A 21,847-nucleotide genomic window follows, 5' to 3' on the forward strand; every position below is an offset into this window, starting at 1 on the left:
CAGACCACCGGATCAATCCGCTGGACAGCATTCCAGCGGATAGATTTCTTAGCATGCTAAGAAATTTTTATCCGCTGGAAATCCATCGGCCCGAAAAATATCCGCGGATAAATATCCGCTGGGCCGTACACACCACAGGATCTATCCGCTGGAACTGATCCGCGGATAAATACCAGCGGATAGATCCTCTCGTGTGTACGGGGCCTAAACCCACGTTCACATCAGGCCATTTTGACATGCGATTTGGCATGTCAAATAGTCGCCTATTGCCAACACCGTCTGATTCAGCAGGGTCTGACGTCATCAGGGACATCCCTGACATCTCTTTGAACATGATTTTCATCTCTATTTTGTAAGTGCAATCTGTAGTTTTAATAAACATGCTTCTTAACGTTACTTGGCCGTTTGCCGTTTTTGACTACCTGTCTTGGGTGTCAACTTCGTCCGGTGAGAAGGACACTTACCCAATAGCTGGTGAAAGGAGACACACTTTTCTTTGGAGACACCACTGTGTTTTTTCATCGTAATTTTTAATAAACTAGCAAATATATTGGCACTTGGTGGTGGACTATTGAACTTTACTTATCCATTTACTTACCTGTTTGTGTATGTTATTTTTGAAACACATTCTTTTTGCCTGCAATACTTTTGGCAACTTTGATTTGAATAGACATCTGTGCATGAATCCGCACTGATGTATGTCAAATCACCCCTGAAGTCGGACTGAAACGCTGATTTGAAATCGTGCTAGTTCAGCTGATTCGGATGGTGCCATTGCCAGCAATAGCCGCTGCACCTTCTTTTTATTCTACTGGTCCTATGCTTTCAGAAAATATATGGTTTGGGGGGTCTTTAACAAACTCTGAATGCTGTAAGGGAATAATGAAAACCTTCCGATTTTTTGAGAAATTTGGTTATTTACATTTTTGCCTACGTTCAGTCTTCACCATTTTGCAAAAAGGCGTAATTTTAAATTATAAATATTTGTAATTTCTTACCTCAATACAGGTTAAGCTTTTATATTTAGTAGGAATTTTGTAAAATCGACTGTGTCTTTATCTGCTAATAATGATTTATTGTATTTTTAAGAAAAATATTGTTTTGGTAAACATTTGCGCAAATATTATTGTGCCCTAAAAATCAGTAGCACCTTATTTGTATTCTACTCGTCATGTGCTTTCAGAAAATATATGGTGTGGGGGGGGTCTTTAACAAACTCTAAAAGCTGTAAGGGAAAAATAAAAAAGCAATCAAGTCGAGTGTAAAAATGGAGCACAGGGCCTGGCAGCGAAAGCGTTAATGGCTTTACTTGTTGCATGGTGCTATTTTATAAAGGCACCTTCTAAATGAAGTCCCTTTTATTTTCCTGCTATATATATGGTATTACATAAGCTTTCAGGTGTCACAGCATGTTAATGTGAATGGGCGGAAAACAGATCCAATCTCTCCAAATCGCCCCAAGACATTCCTAAATCAGGGGGATGATGCAGAGCGCTGGCTGACTTTGCTGAGAAGCTATTTGAAAGAGTTACGTTTTCTCTCATTAAAGACCATGAGTGTTTAAAGGAAATTAATTAGGAAGTTTCCACCATTTAGGGTGACAGATATCAGTGGCACTGAGTCATACTTTACCTCTACTTTTCCAATTATCACTTGTCAAGAGAAGGGTTAGGTTTGCACCTCCACCCTATAAACTAGTAAACAGCATATTATTCCGAATCATGGAGGTTCTGCAACAACCTTCCGTATGGTCATCCAAGAGACCAGAAATCAAGATCTGATTCCCCTGGAGGGATGGTGGTCTTAGAAATCTATTCTGTATTTCCCATTGAGCACTTAGTTTGAGTTTGCTGTACCATATTATTATACCACAAAGAATGTTGTACATTCTTCAGGGAGTTTAAAGCAACACTAAAGCTTATTGTTCAAATTAATCCAAATACATCCACTACTTATCCTGTATTCTATTTTTCATTTAAATTGTTTCCTTATTTTTTATTTATTTTTGCTCCCTCTCTATTTTTTGGTTGGAACAAGCAGTGCACGCTACGTCTAAACTGTTCTCTGGGGCAACTGTACTAAATCCATTCTTCTCTTTTGTTTTTACAACGGAAAAAGAGGGGTATAGTAATTGGTCAGGCAGTAAATGCCAACAGAAGCCAGTGTTTAAAAAAGACTTTGAAAAACGTATTGTAACCAGGAACAAATGACTTACACCCGAGAGTCTTCAAAGAACTCAGTCAGGTTATAACGAGATCCTTATTCCCAATATTCACAGACAACTTAGTAATTGGATTGATACCAGCTGATTGGCGCAAAGCCAACGTGGTACCAATATTTAAAAAAGGGCCGAAGTACATACCTGGAAAATACAGTACCGGCCAGTCAGTCTAACATCGATAGTATGTAAACAATTGGAGGTGATAAGGGACTATATCCCAAAAATTGCACATGAAAACAGTATCATTAGTAGTAATCAGCATGGATTCATAAAAGATCACTCTTGTAAGACCAATCTGTTAACATTCTATGAGAAAATGAGCTGTCATCTAGATAAAAGGAGGACATGGTGTATCTGGATTCCATACAAATTCCCCATAAACACCTAGGCCCAAATTCTCAAAGGGCTTACGATGGCGCAACGCCATGTACGCCGTCGTAAGTTCTAATCTGGGCCGTCGTATCTATGCGACTGATTCTTAGAATCAGTTACGCATAGATATCCATTAGATCCCACAGGCGTAAGGCTCTTACGCCGGCGGATCTTAAATGCAATTTTTTTTTTGTCCGCTAGGTGTCGCCTCCGTCGTTTTCCCCGTTGAGTATGCAAATTAGCTAGATACGCGAATTCCCGAACGTACGCGCGGCCGACGCAGTGAATTTACGAAGTTTACGTTAGGTTTTTCCGCCGTAAAGTTGCCCCTGCTATATGAGGGGCAACCAATGCTAAGTATGGCCGTCGTTCCCGCGTCGAAATTTATAAATTTACGTTGTTTGCGTAAGTCGTCCGTGAATGGGGCTGGACGCCATTTACGTTCACGTCGAAACCAATGACGTCCTTGCGACGTCATTTGGAGCAATGCACCCTGGGATATTTTTCGGACGGCGCATGCGCAGTACGTTCGGCGCGGGAACGCGCTTAATTTAAATGCTACATGCCCCCTACCCGCCTAATTTGAATTAGGCGGGCTTGCGCCGGATGATTTACGCTACGCCGCCGCAACTTTACACGCAAGTGCTTTGTGAATAAAGCACTTGCCTGTAAAACTTGCGGCGGCATAACGTAAATGAGATACGTTACGCCTGCCGACATTTACGCCATTCTACGAGAATCTGGGCCTTAATTTGCAAACTGAGGTCTGTTGGCTTAGATGATAGTGTATGTACCTGGATAGAAAACTGTTTACAGGGGCACTTACAAAGAGTGGTGACAAATAGTATGTACTCAGAATGGACTGGAGTGCAAAGTGGGGTACTCCAAGGCTCTCTCCTGGGACCAATTCTGTTTAATTAATTCATAAACAATATAGAGGTTGGTATAAATAGCTCAATGTCAGTGTTAGCTGATTATACAAAGCTAAGCAGGGCAACAACTTCCAACTTCACAGCAGGATATAGAAACTTTACAAAAAGGTTTTACAAGAGTGGGCAACTTGGGCAACTACATGACAAATGAGGTTCGATGATAAAAAATTGAATGTAATACACTTGGGGAACCATATAGAAGCAAAGCGGCTCCAGGTGAGTAATTAGCAGTCCACCTACTAAATCACCCAGGGTAAGCCCTGGTTCACACTGGGTACGATTTGGAACGATTTGAGATGCGATTTGACATGTCAAATCGCATCTCAAATCGGCGGCAATTGTCGGCAATGGCACTGTCCTAATCAGTGCGACGCCGCATCTGCGATTTCAAAAAGTAGTTCCTGTACTACTTTTTGCGATTTCGGGCCGCGATTTACATTAAATTGCGGCCGAAATCGCGGCAAAATCGCGGCCGCGAAATCGGGATTTTGAATTCGCAGCAGTGTGAACCTAGGCTAAAGGTTCTAGCACAGCTCGTCTTGTACAATTCTCCTTTAGATTTACCAAAACCATATAATATGAGGTCCAACCAAAACACTTTCAATGTGTATGCAATCAGGCAGGCCCTCACACTACATAGTTAAAGTTAAATGTAAAGGAATTTGAATAAGAAAATTGTAAAATGCCTCAGATCCCTTTCACACTGGCGGGTTTGCAGGTGCTATTGCGCTCAAAATAGCGCCTGCAAACCGACCCTAAACAGCTGCTGCTGTTTCTCCAGTGTGAAAGCCCGAGGGCATTCACACTGGAGCGGTGCGCTGGCAGGACGGGAAAAAAAAGTCCTGCTAGCCGCATCTTTGGAGCGGTGTGTTTCCCGCTCCTCCACCGCTCCTGCCCATTGAAATCAATGGGACACTGGCATTATTGCCAATATGGGTGCTGCATTATTGCCAATGTGGGTGCTGCATTGTTGCCAATGTGAGTGCTGCATTAATGGCAATGTGGGTTCTGCATTATTGGCCATGTGGGTGCTGCATTATTGCCAATGTGGGTTGTGCATTAATGGCAATGTGGGTGCTGCATTATTGGCAATGTGGGTGCTGCATTATTGCCAATGTGGGTGCTGCATTATTGGCAATACGGTGGGTGCTGCATTCATGGCAATGGGGTGGGTGCTGCATTCATGGCAATGGGGTGGATGCTGCATTCATGGCAATACGGTGGGTGCTGCATTCATGGCACTTGTGAGACTGCAGATGGGCACTTATCCTTTTATTTGCTTCACAGTTCTTTATTTAAAATGTAAGATTTCCTCCTGAAACGTCCTTTTTTAAAGTGAAGGTGCGTGTTTTAAGCCGATAAATATGGTATATCCAAATAATACGCCCAAGCTCATCTCTTCACCACACACAGCCACAAAGGCAAGAGAATTATTGTTGGGCAGTGTATTGGTGCTCGAACTAACACAATTAGACTGAATTTTACTGAGTTAAAGCGGTGGTTCACCCTCAATAACAACATTCTAGCATTAAATTAAGCATAGTAGCGCGAGCTACAGTATGCCTTTATTTATTTTTTTTGCCCCGTACTCACTGTTTAATCCTATAGTGAAGATTCAGACTCCCCGCGGGGAATGGGCGTTCCTATCCAGAGGGAAGATGATTGACGGCCGGCTATGGCACGTCACGCTCCCCGAAGATAGCCGGAGTAGGTCTCGGCTCTTCACGGCGCTATACGGCGCCTGCGCACAGACTAGGCGCAGGCGCCGTGAAGAGCCAAGGCCTATTTCGGCTATTTCCGGAGAAGCGTGACGCGCCATAGCCGGCCGTCAATCATCTTCCCTCTGGATAGGAACGCCCATTCCCCGCGGGGATTTTGAATCTTCACTATAGGATTAAACAGTGAGTACGGGGCAAAAAAAATAAATAAAGACATACTGTAGCTTGCGCTACTATGCTTACTTTAATGCTAGAAAAAAAAAAAAATTATAGGGTGAACCCCCTCTTTAACGAACGTCAAGCAAAATGGTCGACCCTCAAGCATGTTCACTTCATCAAATCTGGCCCTCTTTGAAAAAAGTTTGGACACCCCTGATATACAGGGATATGGGAAATGATTTTGACATAAACACACCCACACAGGTTGAACTGGATGGACGGGTGTCTTTATTCAACCTTACCGACTATGTAACTATGAATGCAACCAGAGCTGGGGACTGTGCGCAGCGCTGGAGGGATCCTACTGGAACCACAGGGGTAAGGTAAGTATTCATTCCATTTCTGTGCACGAGAACGAGAATTTAACCCTTGCAGTTCAGGGTGCATTTTTTTTGTATGTTCCTGTACAAAGCAAAAGAGCAGCTAACTTGGTGGTAAGATTTGTTTTTCTTGCTACTTTAAGAAGGAGGCAGCACAGAATACTTTACTGCGCAGGATCTGCGTGTAAAACTTTTCCTGGATTTGTTTGGAACTTGGGAATACCTAATGGATTGCCTTTTTCAGTTTTATTAAGAACTGCGATCTGCGAGCTCTGCGACATCTCTGCAAAACATATTGAGGGAAGGCGCTGATAGGTGCAATACAAAAAGCTATCTGGGGACCGGTGTTTATTGCAGTGTGTTGTATACTCTTTATTGTTTGATGAAAGTTGGATTGCGCTTTCTTAGCTTTATGTCTCTTTTGCTGTTTCCTGATCACTTTTACAAAACATTGTTCTAAGCCAGTGGTCCCCAAACTGCAGCCTGGGGGCCAGATGCGGCCCTTTGCTTGCTTTTATCTGGCCCTTGGGGCACTATTTTCATCCACAGATCCTAACAAGGGGGACAGCCCCACTGACACCAATGAAGGAGCAGAATTTCTTGCTATGAAACTAACAATGGGGCCCAATGACGCCAATGATGGAGCACAATTCCTCCCAATGACACCAACAATGGGGCCCAATGACACCAACAATGGGGCACAATTCCTCCCAATGACACCAACAATGGGGCCCAATCACACCAATGATGGGGTACAATTCCTCCCAACAACACCAACGATAGGGAGCCATTCCTCCCACTGACACTAAAGATTGTTTATTCCCATTGATGGCCTTTTCTACTCCCAATGGCCACAGTCCGGCCCCCCTTAAATCAGGAGGACAGTAAACTGGCCCTTTGTTTAGAAAGTTTGGGGGCCCTTGCTCTAAGCCATACCTCCTTGGTGTAGGTGAGTCAAGGCTAGTGGGATAGATTTTTCTGACCAATCACTATCATATCTTCTGGCACAGCCCTCCAACCCAATCTGCTTGATGGGCACAAATTACGAACGTTCTCCTAAGGCCAACATTCATGTTTGTAGAATGATTTCTCATTAGGTTGGCTTGGACATGGATGGCTGTCATCTAAAGTATGTAGGCAACTATATACTCAAGGAACTTCATAAAATTACTAGGGATGCACCGATACAATTTTTTTACAAAGTACGGAGTACCGATACTTTTTTTAAGTACTCGCCGATACCAATTACCTATACCAGGGGTGTCAAACTCAATTTCATCGTGGGCCGCATCAGCATTATGATTGCCCTCAAAAGGGCTTGTTGTATCTGTAAGATTAGATGTCCAGCGCATCTCCTCCCCATATATTAGATGTCAAGAGCCACCCCACCATCAAAAGTTGAGTCCCCCACTCTCCCTTACATCACAATGCACCCCCTTTCCTTATGCTGCTGCTGGGAAGAAGCTGGATGTATTGCTTGAAAGCAGAAAGTAGTGGTCTGAAGGAGCACCAGAGGAGTGCTGGAGCTCTCCCGCAGCTGCAGGAGAGGTGCAAGGGCCACATGAAATGGCCTGGAGGGCCGGATTCGGCCCGCGGGCCTTGTGTTTGACACATGTGACCTATACCTACCACAACTGTTTTGTTTTCACTTCATACAACAGCAATGGTACAGATCATTGAAAAGTGTTTTTTTATTTTTTATTTAGCGCTTTTTCAATGTGAAATAGATGTTAATATGTGTAAATATATTCACTAAAAAAGCAAACAAAAAAAAAGTTTTAATTGTTTATTGTTTATAAAATAGACTTATAGGAAATAATAATTAAATAGATGAGAATAGGGAGTTAATTAAGGCTGATTAGAATAAATGAAGGGTTAATTAGGGGCTAAACAGAGGAACATGTGTTCATCCCTTTGATCTGCAGATGAAGAAACAGAAAGATACAAAAAGATACAATGTTTATTTTTATCTTAGTGTTTCAGTGGCTGAGCAATGTTAATAAACAATGCAGGTGCTTTTTTTTTTTTTTTTTTAGACAGCTCCAATTACCGGACTTCTTTAATACTTGAAATGTCAACAGGGGAGATCAACTGACAGCGCAAAGAATCGATCCTGAAAGTATCGGTTCCAGGTATCGGTGCATTTGCACAAGTACCGATACTTGTGCAAATACTGGCACCGATACTGATACTAGTATCGGTACAACCCTAAAAATTACCATGATTACCAATGCCATACAATGATACTCCTCCAAAAAAATTACTATGTCTAATACTTCTGATAGATTTGTTACATTTCCTATGATGCTCAACTACACTGCAGAGTGTGTGAGCATCATGGGAAATGGGATGGTTCGAATCTGAGCCGAAACTTTCCGAGATGTATGGGCATGCTGAATGTACCTAAGTTGACCAATTGATCACCTTGGGTAAAACCAAGCTGTCAGATTTTACATGCGATTATTGCTAGCAGCTGTTATAGTCACTAGCAATAATCACTGTGCTCTCCCAGCGGGGGGCAGCTTCCCACACCATGGCTCAGCAGAACTGTGCCCATCAAATGAAACCACTGTGCCCATCAAGCGCAGCCACTGTGCCCATCAAATGCTGCCACTGTGCCCATCAATTTCCGCCACTGTGCCCTATAAAATGCTGCCAGTGTGATTATCAATTGCCGCTATTGTGCCCCATCAAATGCTGCCAGTGTACCCATCAATTGCTGCTACTGTGCCCCATCAATTGCCGAATGGCGCCCACTGTTCACCTTTTTTGGACGCCTATTAGAGCCTAGGGCTATTAGAGCCTACGGCTCTTTTTGGACACCTATTAGAGCCTATGCCTATTAGAGCCTAGAGCTTACGTCTCTAATCAGGTGCTTCCAAAAAATACCCCCGCCGCTGTAATTCTGGTGCCCGATGCCCGAAAATGGACCAGACACCTGAATAGGGGGTGTCAGCGGCGACCATAGATGGTATGAATTGCATGAATCTAAGTCCTTTGAGTTGGGTATGGATCTTGAGAGGGAACCCCACGCCAAAAAAAACAGCATAGGGTCCCCTGAAGACCACATCAGACCCTTGGGTCTGGTACGAATTTTAAGGAGAACCCGTGGGTTCCACCCCCAGATTCATACCTAGCCCTTTAAGTTTTGTATGGATCTTGAGGGGGAACCCCATGCCAAAATAATAAAAAAAACAGCATGGGGTCCCCCCCAGAAATAAAAAAATGTAAAAAGACGTAGGGGTCCAAATCCCATACCAGATCCTTATCCGAGCATGCAGCCTGGCAGGTTACAAAAATATACAAAAATAAAAACTGCGCTGGAAGAAATAAATAAGATATAGCTGCAACTTAAGTGAGATATACGCAGGTCAGAAGTACATGTGGCCTGGAATGGTCCTGGGGGGGGGGGCTTCGCTTGTCCCTCCCCTTTCCTGACCTGCCCAGCTGCATGCTTGGATAAGGGTCTGGTATGGATTTTGGGGGGGACCCCACGCAGTTTGTTTTTTACATTTTGGCGTGGGGTTCCCCTGCAAGATTCATACCAGACTCACTCAAGTCGGATCCTGTTCATTGAAGTTGCATGGAAGTCAGAAATGAAGTCGCAGGGCAAAGTCGGATCAGAAGTCGTACTACTTTCGTGTCGGATCAGTGTGAACACAGCCTGATTCTTATTTTGCTCTTGAATACCACTGTACTCACACAAGTCTTATGCCGCTTACACACTCTCTGATTTTCCGTCGGAAAAAACCTCGGATGGTTTTTCCGTTGGGATTCCACACAAGCTTGGCTTATATACACACGGTCACACAAAAGTACTCTGAATTTTAAACCGTCAAGAACGTGGTGACGTACAACACTACGACGAGCCGAGAAAATTAAGTTCAACGCTTCCGAGCATGCGTCAAAATGTTTCCGAGTATGCGTCGGAATTTTGTGCGTCGGAATTTCTACAGACGATTGGATTTTCCAATAGGAGCTTTTGCCGTCAATTTGAGAACCAGCTCTCAATCTTTTGTTGGCGGAAATTCCGACAGCAAAAGTCCGATGGAGCCTACACACGGTCGGAATTTCCGTCCAAAAGCTCACATAGGACTTTTCTTGTCGGAAATTTTCCGATCGTGTGTACGCGGTATTACTGATATCTTTATTTCTTCAATAAAAAGTTTTGAGAATTAAAAGTCAATGGTTCCTCTTTATGGGCCCTGCCTGCCCCTGGTACCGAACGTCTCTGTAGCAATTACATTATGTGAATATGGAACTCGGAGTGTTCACACCATAAACCTGCTAGACCAGGCCTGTGTAAGGAAACTTTAGAACTAAGCCTAAACCAAACATTTTGCCCTTGAAATAATAAAGCTTATTCTTCTCTCAGACCTCCGGCATAACATGACTCTTCCATACTGACGGTTCTAGAGAGAACACTAATCTCTTTGTATAGTTAAGTATCGAGTATAAGTATATTATGGTATGTTAATGTACCTGGCTTTACTTTGTGTTAAGAAAAGCCGCTCCTTCCTAATCCTTTATACACACTACAGAAAACATTTCTATACAATTAGTTCCCTCGCCGTCTCTATTACCAGCAGAGGTGTGCGCAGGGCTATACAGTGTACACACCACAATAAAGTTACCCTTTCATACAATTCCCATTATATTGTCTGAACTCCACCCCCAATACGGGGAACTCTGGTCTTTTCCAATTTTTAATACATGTTAATATGATCAGAACAATGCCAATCCTCATACTCTTGCAAACACAAAGGGCCAGATTCACAAAGAGATACGACGGCGTATCTCCTGATACGCCGTCGTATCTCTGAGATCCGACGGTCGGATCTATACGACTGATTCATAAGAATCAGTTACGCATAGATCTCCCTTAGATCCGACTGGTGTAAGTGACTTACACCGTCGGATCTTAGGCTGCAATATCCCGCCGGCCGCTAGGTGTCGCTTCGGTTTTTTACGCGAGGAATATGCAAATTCCGATTTCCGCTGATTCAGAAACGAACGCCCGCCCGTCGCTTTTTTTTTTACGTCGTTTGCGTTCGGCTTTTTCCGGCGGATAGTTACCCCTGCTATATGAGGGGTAGCTAATGTTAAGTATGGCCATCGTTCCCGCGCCGAGTTTCACATTTTTACGTCTTTTGTGTAAGTCGGTCGGGAATACGGATGGCCGGAATTTACGTTGCCGCCGAAAACAATGACGTCCTAGCGACGTCCTTTGGAGCATGCGCACTGGGAAATATCGCCTAGCCGCGGAAATTTGAATTCCGCCGGGGGAGTTACGATCCGCCGGCGCAAGTTTGGAGGTAAGTGCTTTGTGAATACTGCACTAGCCTCGCAAAAGTGCGCCGGCGGATCGTAAATCACATAGATTACGCGGATCTAAAGATCCGCTAATCTATGTGAATCTAGCCCAAGGTCTGGTACCAAAAGTAATGCAAAAGTGGCCATACCTTTTATTAACCGCTTCAGCCCCAGAAGATTTTACCCCCTTCCTGACCAGAGCACTTTTTACAATTTGGCACTGCGTCGCTTTAAATGACAATTGCGCGGTCGTGCGACGTTGTACCCAAACAAAATGTGCAGATTTTTTTTCCCAACAAATAGAGCTTTCTTTTGGTGGTATTTGATCACCTCTGCGGTTTTTCTTTTTTTGCGCTATAAACAAAAGAACAGTGACAATTTTGAAAAAAAACATCTTTTACTTTTTGTAATAAATATCCCATTTTTTTTTCTCCAAAAAACGTTTTTTTCCTCAGTTTAGGCCGATATGTATTGTTCTACATCAGGGGTCTCCAAACTGCTGCCAGAGGGCCGGGTGTGGCCCTTTGCTAGCCTTTACCTGGCCCCAGGGCTGGACTGGGACAAAAATTTGGCCCTGGACTTCATCCAGACCGGCCCACTTTAATTCAATAAAATGCTGCCCCACCCACGAAAAATCACGCCCACCAAAAGGCCCCTACATCCATTATTGTATATCATGAGAGGGTGAGAAAGAGAGAGAAAGAGAGAGAGAGAGAGAGAGAGAGAGAGAGAGAGGGGGGTGAGTGTAAGAAAAATATAGTGAGTGTAAAAGAAAGGGGGTAAGTGTAGGACCCCTTTTTACACTGAGGCATTTTTTAGGCGCTTTTGGGCTAAAAATAGCGCCTGTAAAGCGACTGGGGCGCTGCCAGGGCGTTACAAAAAGTCCTCCAAGCAGCATCTCTGTTTTAAAAAACCGGCCCACTGAGCCATCGGCCCACCGGGAAACTCCCTGTAGTCCCCTGCGCCCCCCCCCACCTCTGGCCACATGCGGTATTGCATGCCAATGAAGTCACTGCGGAACTAATTATTTTTGTTTCCATTGACTTCTATGGGGAAACTTGCTTTGATATGAGAGTACTTTGGATTACGAGCATTCTCCTGGAATGGATTATGTTCATAATCCGAGGTTCCACTGTATCTGTAGGTGCTAAAAAAAATGATCTCCTAAACCTGCATCTGTCCGCCGCAATGTCGCAGCCCTGATAAAAATCGCAGATCGCCGCCATTACTAGTAAAAAAATAAGAATAATAAAAACGCCATAAATCTATCCCCTATTTTGTAGACGCTATAACTTTTGCGCAAACCAATCAATATGCGCTTATTGTCATTTTTTTTACGAAAAATATGTAGAAGAATACGTATTGGCCTAAACTAGTAAAGACTTTTTTTTTGGGGGGGGGGGGGGGATATTTATTATAGCAAATTTTTTTGAAATCGTTGCTTTTTTTGTTTATAGCGTAAAAATTTAAAATCGCAGAGGTGATCAAATACCACCAAAAGAGAGCTCTATTTGTGGGAAAAAAGGGACATAAAAATTTTGTTTGGGTACAGCGTCGCACGACCGCGCAATTGTCAGCTAAAGCGACACAATGCTGTATCGCAAAAAATGGCCTGGTCATTAAGGGGGAAAATCCTCCCGGGGCTGAAGTGGTTAATAACATTCAATTACGATATGACTTGTGTCGAAATTGTATACGCTATATTATTATTTCCCCCACTGAAGTGGAGTTACCCTTTGAACCCCGCGGCGCTATGGAACACGACTGCGGCATATGTAACAGATCGCCTTTGGATTGGAGCATTTTCTTTGTAAATAATCCTGAGAGGGAAGGACAACGTGGTGTACAAGGGTGAATGTGCTACCTTTATACAACTGTTTACCGGCATGTCTGTGGAGGAGGCTGGGTGTCTATCATCGGAGTGACAGCTCAACTGAGTGTGACCTCATGGAGATCCATGCCTAGAATCAGTCATCGCAGTCATCATTATTCAGGATTTCTACATCACACACGCAGGGCCGGCCAACATGAATCACACGCCGTGCCCAAACACTCAGGATATTGTTCAGAATATGACGGCCCTACCGAAAGATTACTTAGGGAACTAGATGAAAATTTGCTTCTTAAAAGGTCAGTCCACAGCAAACTGATGTTGCGGTTTTTAAAGCTGGACTATATTCCTTATTAGCCACAAATACACTTAGATATTACCTTGTAAAAGTAGTAGTGTCATCATTACATCATTACTGCGCTTGTACAGACAGCAGAGCCACATGTCCAGCAGGCCCCACCCACTACAGGCTCTCTGCAAGAAAATACAGGAGGGGCGGAGACAAGACCAGTCACTCTGCACAAGATAAGGGAACGGCAGTGAGTGGTCTTTATTACAGGAAGCTCCGTCTTACACTGGATTACTGCACAGATCTGGAAGAAATATACAAAGCACACTGAGGGGCAGATCCACAAAGATCTGCCCCGGCGCACCGTATCTGAGATACGCTACGCCGCCGTACCTTACTTCTCTTTGGTTCAAATCCTTAAAGATTTTGCGCCATAAGTTACGGCTGCGTAGTCTATCTCTCGCGGCGTAAGGGCGCGGAATTCAAGTTGGGCGGGTAGGGGGCGTGTTTCATTTAAATGAAGCGCGTCCCCGCACCGAACGAACTGCGCATGCGCCGTCCCTAAATTTCCCGCCGTCGCAAGGACGTCATTGATTTGACTTGGACGTAAATTACGTCCATCCCGCGATTCACGGACGACTTACACAAAAAAAAAAAAAAAAAAATTCAAATTAAACACGGGAACGACGGCCAAACTTAACATAGCAGGTTTAACTATACGCCACGAAAAAGCAGCTTTAACTATACGCTGGAAAAAGCCGACTAGAGACGACGTAAAAGAATGCGACGGTCGCTCGTACGTTCGTGGATCGTCGGAAATAGCTAATTTGCATACTCGACGCGGAAAACAGTGTGAACACCACTCAGCGGACGCTGAAAAATTGCATCTTAGATCCGAAGGCGTACAAAGAGGTACGCCTGTCGGATCTAACCCAGATGCCGTCGTATCTTGTTTTGAGGATTCAAAACAAAGATACGACGCGGGAAATTTGAAAGTACGCCTGAGATTCAAGAAAGAATACACATGACAAATGTATTTAGACAATATTTGCTTATCCGGTGTTCAGCTTCCGTGTTACATTTCGGAGATTTCCCTTCACTTCCTGTCCTATAGATAAACAGGAAGTGAGAGGAAATCCCTGCAAATTAAAGGAATTCCTTGGGGACACGCAGGTCACCAGAACTAGTCACCCCATTCATGGGCATCCGCTGACATTTTTTCAGAGGGGGGCGCTTCGGCAGCGGCGACACACTTAAAATGTAAAAACACCCCACTGTGTCCCCTGCATCTTTCAATATCTCTTTGTCACTACTGTGTACCCCCTCTCCACAACTGCACCTCTGGACCCCTTTACATTACACAGCACCCCACAGCTCTGGCCCCCTTTACATTACACAGCACCTCACAGCTCTGGCCCCCTTTACATTACACAGCACCTCACAGCTCTGGCCCCCTTTACATTACACAGCACCTCACAGCTCTGGCCCCCTTTACATTACACAGCACCTCACAGCTCTGGCCCCCTTTACATTACACAACACCTCACAGCTCTGGCCCCCTTTACATTACACAGCACCTCACAGCTCTGGCCCCATTTACATTACACAGCACCTCACAGCTCTGGCCCCCTTTACATTACACAGCACCTCACAGCTCTGGCCCCCTTTACATTACACAGCACCTCACAGCTCTGGCCCCATTTACATTACACAGCACCTCACAGCTCTGGCCCCCTTTACATTACACAGCACCTCACAGCTCTGGCCCCCTTTACATTACACAGCACCTCACAGCTCTGGCCCCCTTTACATTACACAGCACCTCACAGCTCTGGCCCCCTTTACATTACACAGCACCTCACAGCTCTGGCCCCCTTTACATTACACAGCACCTCACAGCTCTGGCCCCCTTTACATTACACAGCACCCTGCATCACTGGCCCCCTTTACATTACACAGCACCTCTTTCCCTTGACTGAAACACTACACTATATTGACAGTATATTTATTTCAGGTCTAAAAGAGGAACCTTTTCGGAATGAGGGACAAATGGATTTGATTCCAGAAGAGGGACAGGCACTCTTAATTAGAGGGGAGCGCTGCAGCCACCGCATAAATCTTCCCCAGGGCCAGTTCGGCCCTGCTCCTGGCTCTCCCTGGCAATTTCAAGGGGGGCAAACGACCCCCCTTTCCCTATGGAGCGAACGCCCATGTCCCCATTCCATTACTTTTCTGGGGACAACCCAAAATGTGGGATTTTCTTGTACTTTCACTTTCAATGATAATGGTAATCAGTTCAAATAGAGACGGTGAATCTCACTAACGGGGACACAGACAGCAATAAAACCTGATATATGTTCTAATCCCTCTCCACTAACTACTTAGGGATCAGACCTATTTTTCAAACGTGTTGTTTTAAGTTAAAATCATTTTTTTTTTTTGCTAGAAAATTACCTAGAACCCCCAAATATTATTAAAAAAATTCAGACACCCTAGACAATAAAATGGTGGTTGTTGCAATACTTTACGTCACACCGTATTTGCGCAGCGGTCTTACAAGCGCAATTTTTGTGGAAAAAATACACTTTATCAGTGTATCACAAAATCAGCTAAAGCAGCCCCAAGGGTGGCGCCATCCGCATGGAACTTCCCCTTTATAGTGCCGTCGTACGTGTTGTACGTCACCGTGCTTTGCTAGAGCATTTTTTAAAAATGACTGTGTGTAGGCAATGTCGTTATAACGATGAAGTTGGAAAAACTTAGTTTTTTCTACATCCCGAAAAACGTTGTTTTTTTTTCATGCCGAAAAATGATCGTGTGTACGCGGCATAGGGCCCCCAACTCACATTCATATACTAGGGCCAAAATATATTTTTTAGGTCACTTTTATTCCTATTACAAGGAATGTAAACATCCCTTGTAATAGGAAAAAAAAGCATGATAGGACGTCTTTAACCTCCCTTGCGGGATGATTATGTCAGATTTCTGGTGCTGAAAGCGATACAATTCTTTCGCATGGATATTTGGCATTTCATACTGTAGGCCTGTAATTCTTAGAAATAACTCACTTAAATCTGTCCAAACAAGAGTCTAGTAGACATCCCGTATATGATAAAGTTTGAAACACAAAATCATAAATTATATAATGATAAATAACTATAAATAATTATAACAAATAATAACAAAATGTATTCCAAAACACTGAAATTTGCTCAGTTGCAGAATTGTCGCTGTCATTACTTTTATTGTTTGATGACGAATTTCCCCACAAATCGCTATCGCTCAATTCTGCAAGTGATTCTTATTTATTATCGCTGTTTTCGAACTGCTCTAAAACCACTTTTGATGTAAACGGACACTTTTTGGTTGCTATGGACAATCTCCAGTTTCCAGGCAGAAAGAACTGTATACATAATATAAAAGTGCATTCAGGACACTGGACAGACCACTAGGGACAAAAGGGATGTGAAATAATTTGATACAGTACTGCAATCTGTAACATGTGTTTTTCACGATTTGAATTTGACGCCGTGCTCCGTCCCCGTGTGTCGCAACGCTCGCAGGGAACAGAGCTCAGCACTGTGATAAATCGAGCAGAAGACACGGCCCGCATACCCAGCGAGGAGACATCGCAGGATCCTGGGGACAAGGTAAGTAACTTTGCCTGGATACTGCGATGCAATTCCAAGTGTGGCTCAAGGTTGCCGCTTTTGGTACTGAAAATTCACCCCGAGCCAAGCTTGGGAATACTGCTAAGGAGGTTAATGTGAGATCTAGGGTCAAAAAGACCTCAGATCTCACAATTACACTTAAAATCAATAATAAACAAAAAAAATATATATATATATATATATATATATATATATATATATATATATATATATTGTTTTATGTATTTTTTTCCCCCTTTAAGACCATTGGGCGGAAGTGACGTTTGAAGTTGCTTCTGTCATCCAATGGTATGGAGCCGAGTGGGAGCCATCTTTCTCTCACTCGACTCCATGCCTCAGAGGGGAAAGGACCCGATCGTGTTTCGCCGATACCGATGGCTCCGGTAAGCGGCAGAGACCACCAAGGAGTGGTGGCATGCGCCGATAAAAGTGATCTTGTGGCGAATCCACCGCAGAGACTACTTTTATCTAAAAGCAGACCGCTCGCTGTTTAAAAAGATACCGGGGTTAGGCCAGGTATATGCTGTCATAACAACGGTGTTCAACGTCAAACAGCCAACGTATAACGACGGTGGACGGTCTGTAAGTAGTTCATGGCATTGCTACATGTCTGGTAAAAGGCAGCATGTTTCTTTGTGTGCCAGGAAAGACTGAGAATTTGCGCTCCTTCCCAACACACAAGGGTCTGAACCTAGTGTGAGATTTACACATTTATCATGGTACAGGTTTGACGTTTGGGCCTCATTTCCTTTTTACGCTTTTCCCCCATAGTTCCTAACTAAGGTAAATCTCTTCTTCATCGGAGCACCTTGAAACGCATTAGCCACATTGGACCTGGATGGCTTCTTCCCATGCTGTCAATTAAGTGCTGTAGGTTTGGCCATCATGGCTTTTATTTCACTGATATGCTTGTTAACCTAATCTGTATGCAAATATAATGTTTACTTTTATTAATGAATAAATGGTATAAAAAGTTAATGCGCTAGGCTAGTGTGCCCTCTTTTTGTTGTTTTTGTGCAATGCATGACCTCTGTCTGTAGTCTAAGAACTGACACTTCCTGGGAAGAAACTAGATATCCCACAATCCCTGGGTCTCTCAGTCTAGTGCTGGTGCAAGTGATAGCTAAATCGTAATTAGATCTGACACATACACAAGCAGGCAGAGCAATTAACTGAAAACTCGCCCTACTGAAAGAGATGTGTTTTCATCACATTAGCGCTCCCACAAAAGTGATGCAACACAGAGGAAATGAGACGGCATGGACTGGACACTGTGTGACCTGGAACAAGAAGTTGTCTGTCCTTTTTTGGTAAATAGGGACACGCTAGGTGAACGAATACATGGACATAGAGGGATCCATCGACACTACAAACTGCAGCCACAACATGTGACCCCATCATTACAAGGTACGGTAAACAAACAGCACAGGAAATATAACCACACTAATACCTAGTTATAGCAACAAAAACATTTGAAAGTGTACAATGCCTTTAAAAAATAGGTATTTAATCAATCTGGAATTAAAAAAAGAGAGAACGTGACTCTACTTACAGCGACCAGCGCCGGGTTTCTTTGTCCCAGATTATTAGACGTTTGGTGGTGCCGATCTCCGTTGAGATCACCGCTATCATCAGCGAGCAGTTGCTGTTGTTGCTGGTGTTGGCGGTAGTCTGGTGGAGCAGCACAGGTGCTCTTGTTGTGCTTACTGTTCTTCCTGGTACCTTGGCCATGTTGCACCAAGGTCAACAGTTGTAGCGTATTCTCCCTCTCTCTGTCCGAGCTCTCCGCCCTGCTGCGGTCATAGCGGCCCTCGCAGTTGAGGTGATGCTGGCGACACACTGCGATTCGCGCCCGTAAACGCTCCACTATGGCGCTGTGCAGACGAGGGGCAGCTGATCCACCACCGAGCAGGCCGACGCCAGAGACACCAATGCCAAGGCCTCCAGCCGGGGCTTGTGGGGGAGCCGTTTCCCCCATATTTCCCACACAGTATGGAGGCACTTTTCCCGTTAGTTGAAGAAATCACAGATGATGAATTATAAATCCTAGTGCCACATTAATGGAGGCTTACAGATGATCCAGGAAACGTCAAACAAAACTGATCTATGCAGCAGAGGATCCTGTCCTGGAAGAAAAAGAATGTTAGTGCCTTGTATTCATCAAGCATTTCATACACAGCACAGAGGGACGGAACCTGGAGCACTACAAGCCCCAGAATGTACTAGTAAAGGAATGGGCAGATTATAGTACCCCTGGCATGATAAAAATATCCCATGAAAATATCTGTTATTTGGCGGTTATGCTGACCCCTTAGAGCAGCATTTCTCAACCAGGGGTCCTCCAGAGGTTGTCAGGGGTTCCTCGACTAATCACTAACTTAATCGATGTAAAGGACACGGAGCATACATGTAAAGGGGAAAGGGAGGGCTCTCCACTGACCACCAATGTAAAAGATATGTCTTCTCCAACCGTCTACCAATGAGAGAAGTCCTTTTCTATTGGATTTCCAATGCAAGGTAGACCCTTCTCCAATGACCTTTAATGTAGGAGGCATGCCTCCACTGACCACCGATGTGCAAGGGCAAATTATCACTGACCACCAACGTAAGGGGGTACTTTTATACTGATCACCCACATGTGAGGGACGCATCTCTACTAATCACCACCAAAGGACACCTCTCTATTGACCACCAACAAAAAAGACACCTTTCCACTGACCACCAACATAAGGTACACCTCGTCACTGACCACTGACATATGGAACACCTCTCCACTGACTTCCAACATAAGGGACACCTCTTCACTGACCTCCAACATAAGGGACACCTCGTCACTGACCACCAAATAAAAAGGGACACCTCGTCACTGACCACCAACATAAGGGGCACCTCTACACAGACCACCAACATAAGGGACACCTCTCTACTGATCACCAACATAAGGGACACCTCTCCACTGACCACCACCAACATAAGGGACACCTCTTCACTGACCACCATCATAAGGGACGTCTCTTCACTGACCCCCTATGGAAGGAGGAAGGTCTCTATTGACCACCACTGTAAAGAGGAATTTCTCCACTTACAACCAACGTAAAAAAAAAAATTCTCCACTCACCACCAACGAAAGGAGTCATTTCTCCACTGACCACAAGTGTAAGGGGACATAATAATTTTTACTGTCTGTTCTTTTTTTTGGTCAGTATTACATGTTTTTACTTTAACCACTTCAATACTGGGCAAGCCATTTTTCAGCTTTCAGCGCTGTCACAATTTGAATGACAATTGCGCGGTCATGCAACACTTTACCCAAATTAAATTTTAATCATTTTTTTCCCACAAATAGAAAAAAAAGCAATATTTTTTACTTTTTGCTATAATAAATATCCCCAAAAATATATATATATAAAAAAAAATTCTTCAGTTTTGCCCGATACGTATTACTCTACATATTTTTGGTAAAAAAAAAAAAAATATCGCAATAAGCAAATATTGATTGGTTTGCGCACAAGTTATAGCGGCTACAAAATAGGGGATAGATTTATAGCATTTAAATTTTTTTTACTAGTAATGGCGGCAATCAGTAATTTTTATCGTGACTGCGATATTGCGGCGGACACATCGGACACTTTTGACACTATTTTGGGACCATTCACATTTATACAGCGAACAGGGGTTAACACTAGGGGGCGATCAAGGGGTTAAATGTGTACCCTCTAACTCTAGGGGGAGGGGACTGACCGATCTGTGTCCCTATGTCCTGCACGGTCCTGCTCAGTTACAGGGCAATCGCGGGTGCCCGGCGGACATCGCGGCCGCCGGGCACGTGCATCTGGTTCCCAGTAACGCGGCGGGTGAGTGGCGCACGCACCTCCTAGTGGCTCGGCAAGGCGAGGACGTCATATGACGTCCTGCCAGAACGAGAGGGTTGTCGTGCCGCCGTCAATTGACGGCGGCCGGTGTCTTGTCGATCTAGTTCCCCTATCGATATGGTTCCCTGCTTGACTGTGCAGGCGCAGACAAAGCCCACGGAAATCTCCGAACCTCCGGCGGTATCCAGGCTCATTCCTTACCATCCCTGTGGATTGGAGGATGTTAAAAAAAGAGCCAGGAGGCCGAGCGAGCGCAGCGAGCCATCCAAACGAAGCGAGGACGTGAGGCCACTTACAGCAAATTCCACGTCGCCCTGGACCTCTTGCTCCAGCTGCTCAGGCTCGGTGATTTCCGTTGGCTTGGATTGAGCCTGCGCAGTCAAGACGGGAACCATATCGATAGGAGGAACCATATCGGCAGATCACCGGTAGTAAGGTGGTTAATCTCATTATTGCACCAATGTTATAATAAGATCTACAACTTACTGATGATGCTAATGTATAGTGAGCTGAAAATATATATATTAGCATGGAGTTCTCTGACACCTTAAATTTTTTTTCAATGGTTTGTTTGAGATAAATAGGTTCACAAGTGCTGCCCTAGAGGGTTCAATGCTTTTCTTACTGACCCAGTGTTATTTACATGCTGTGCTGCTTGAGGGTGCTCATAATCAAATGAAGCTTTTCTCAACCTCTTTATCCTAGACAAGGGGAAACTTTAAAATAATCTTCAGGTCTTGTGGACCCCCTGCCAAAACCAATTAATCAGGAGTCAGTGGGAAAAATACTCCTTTCATTGGTGGTCCATTAGAAGAATACCCTCCCTTACAGTAGCGAGCAGAACGCCACCCTCACAGATACCTAAAAAGATCCTTGGTGTCATGCCTCTGACTCTCCCAAGTGGCATTTGCTCTGAGCCCTAGGCAGTCACCATTAGGGTCAATCAGCCACAGCTCAAGGAACCCTAACAACACCTTGACGAACCCTGGTTGGAGATGGCGGACGATACTTAGCACCATCTAGTGGTCAAATGCAGCATTTTCCGTTTTAAATCCATGATAATCATTCAACTAGCACAGAAATAAATTG

At 44.2% G+C, this 21,847-nt stretch overlaps 1 protein-coding gene across 1 annotated transcript in view; it reads right to left on the reverse strand.

Moving 5' to 3' along the window:
- The window catches only part of MAML2 (mastermind like transcriptional coactivator 2), a 235,671-nt gene that overhangs the window by 198,734 nt on the left and 15,090 nt on the right, over positions 1-21,847 (reverse strand). Inside the window, exon 2 of the mRNA XM_040340181.1 lies at positions 18,439-19,012. Coding sequence (XP_040196115.1) covers positions 18,439-18,864 — 426 coding nt within the window. The 5' untranslated portion in view covers positions 18,865-19,012. The remainder of the gene's footprint in view (positions 1-18,438; positions 19,013-21,847) is intronic.

This window comes from Rana temporaria, chromosome 2 (genome assembly GCF_905171775.1).
Source record: "Rana temporaria chromosome 2, aRanTem1.1, whole genome shotgun sequence".
In the NCBI taxonomy this organism is placed as follows: domain Eukaryota; kingdom Metazoa; phylum Chordata; class Amphibia; order Anura; family Ranidae; genus Rana; species Rana temporaria.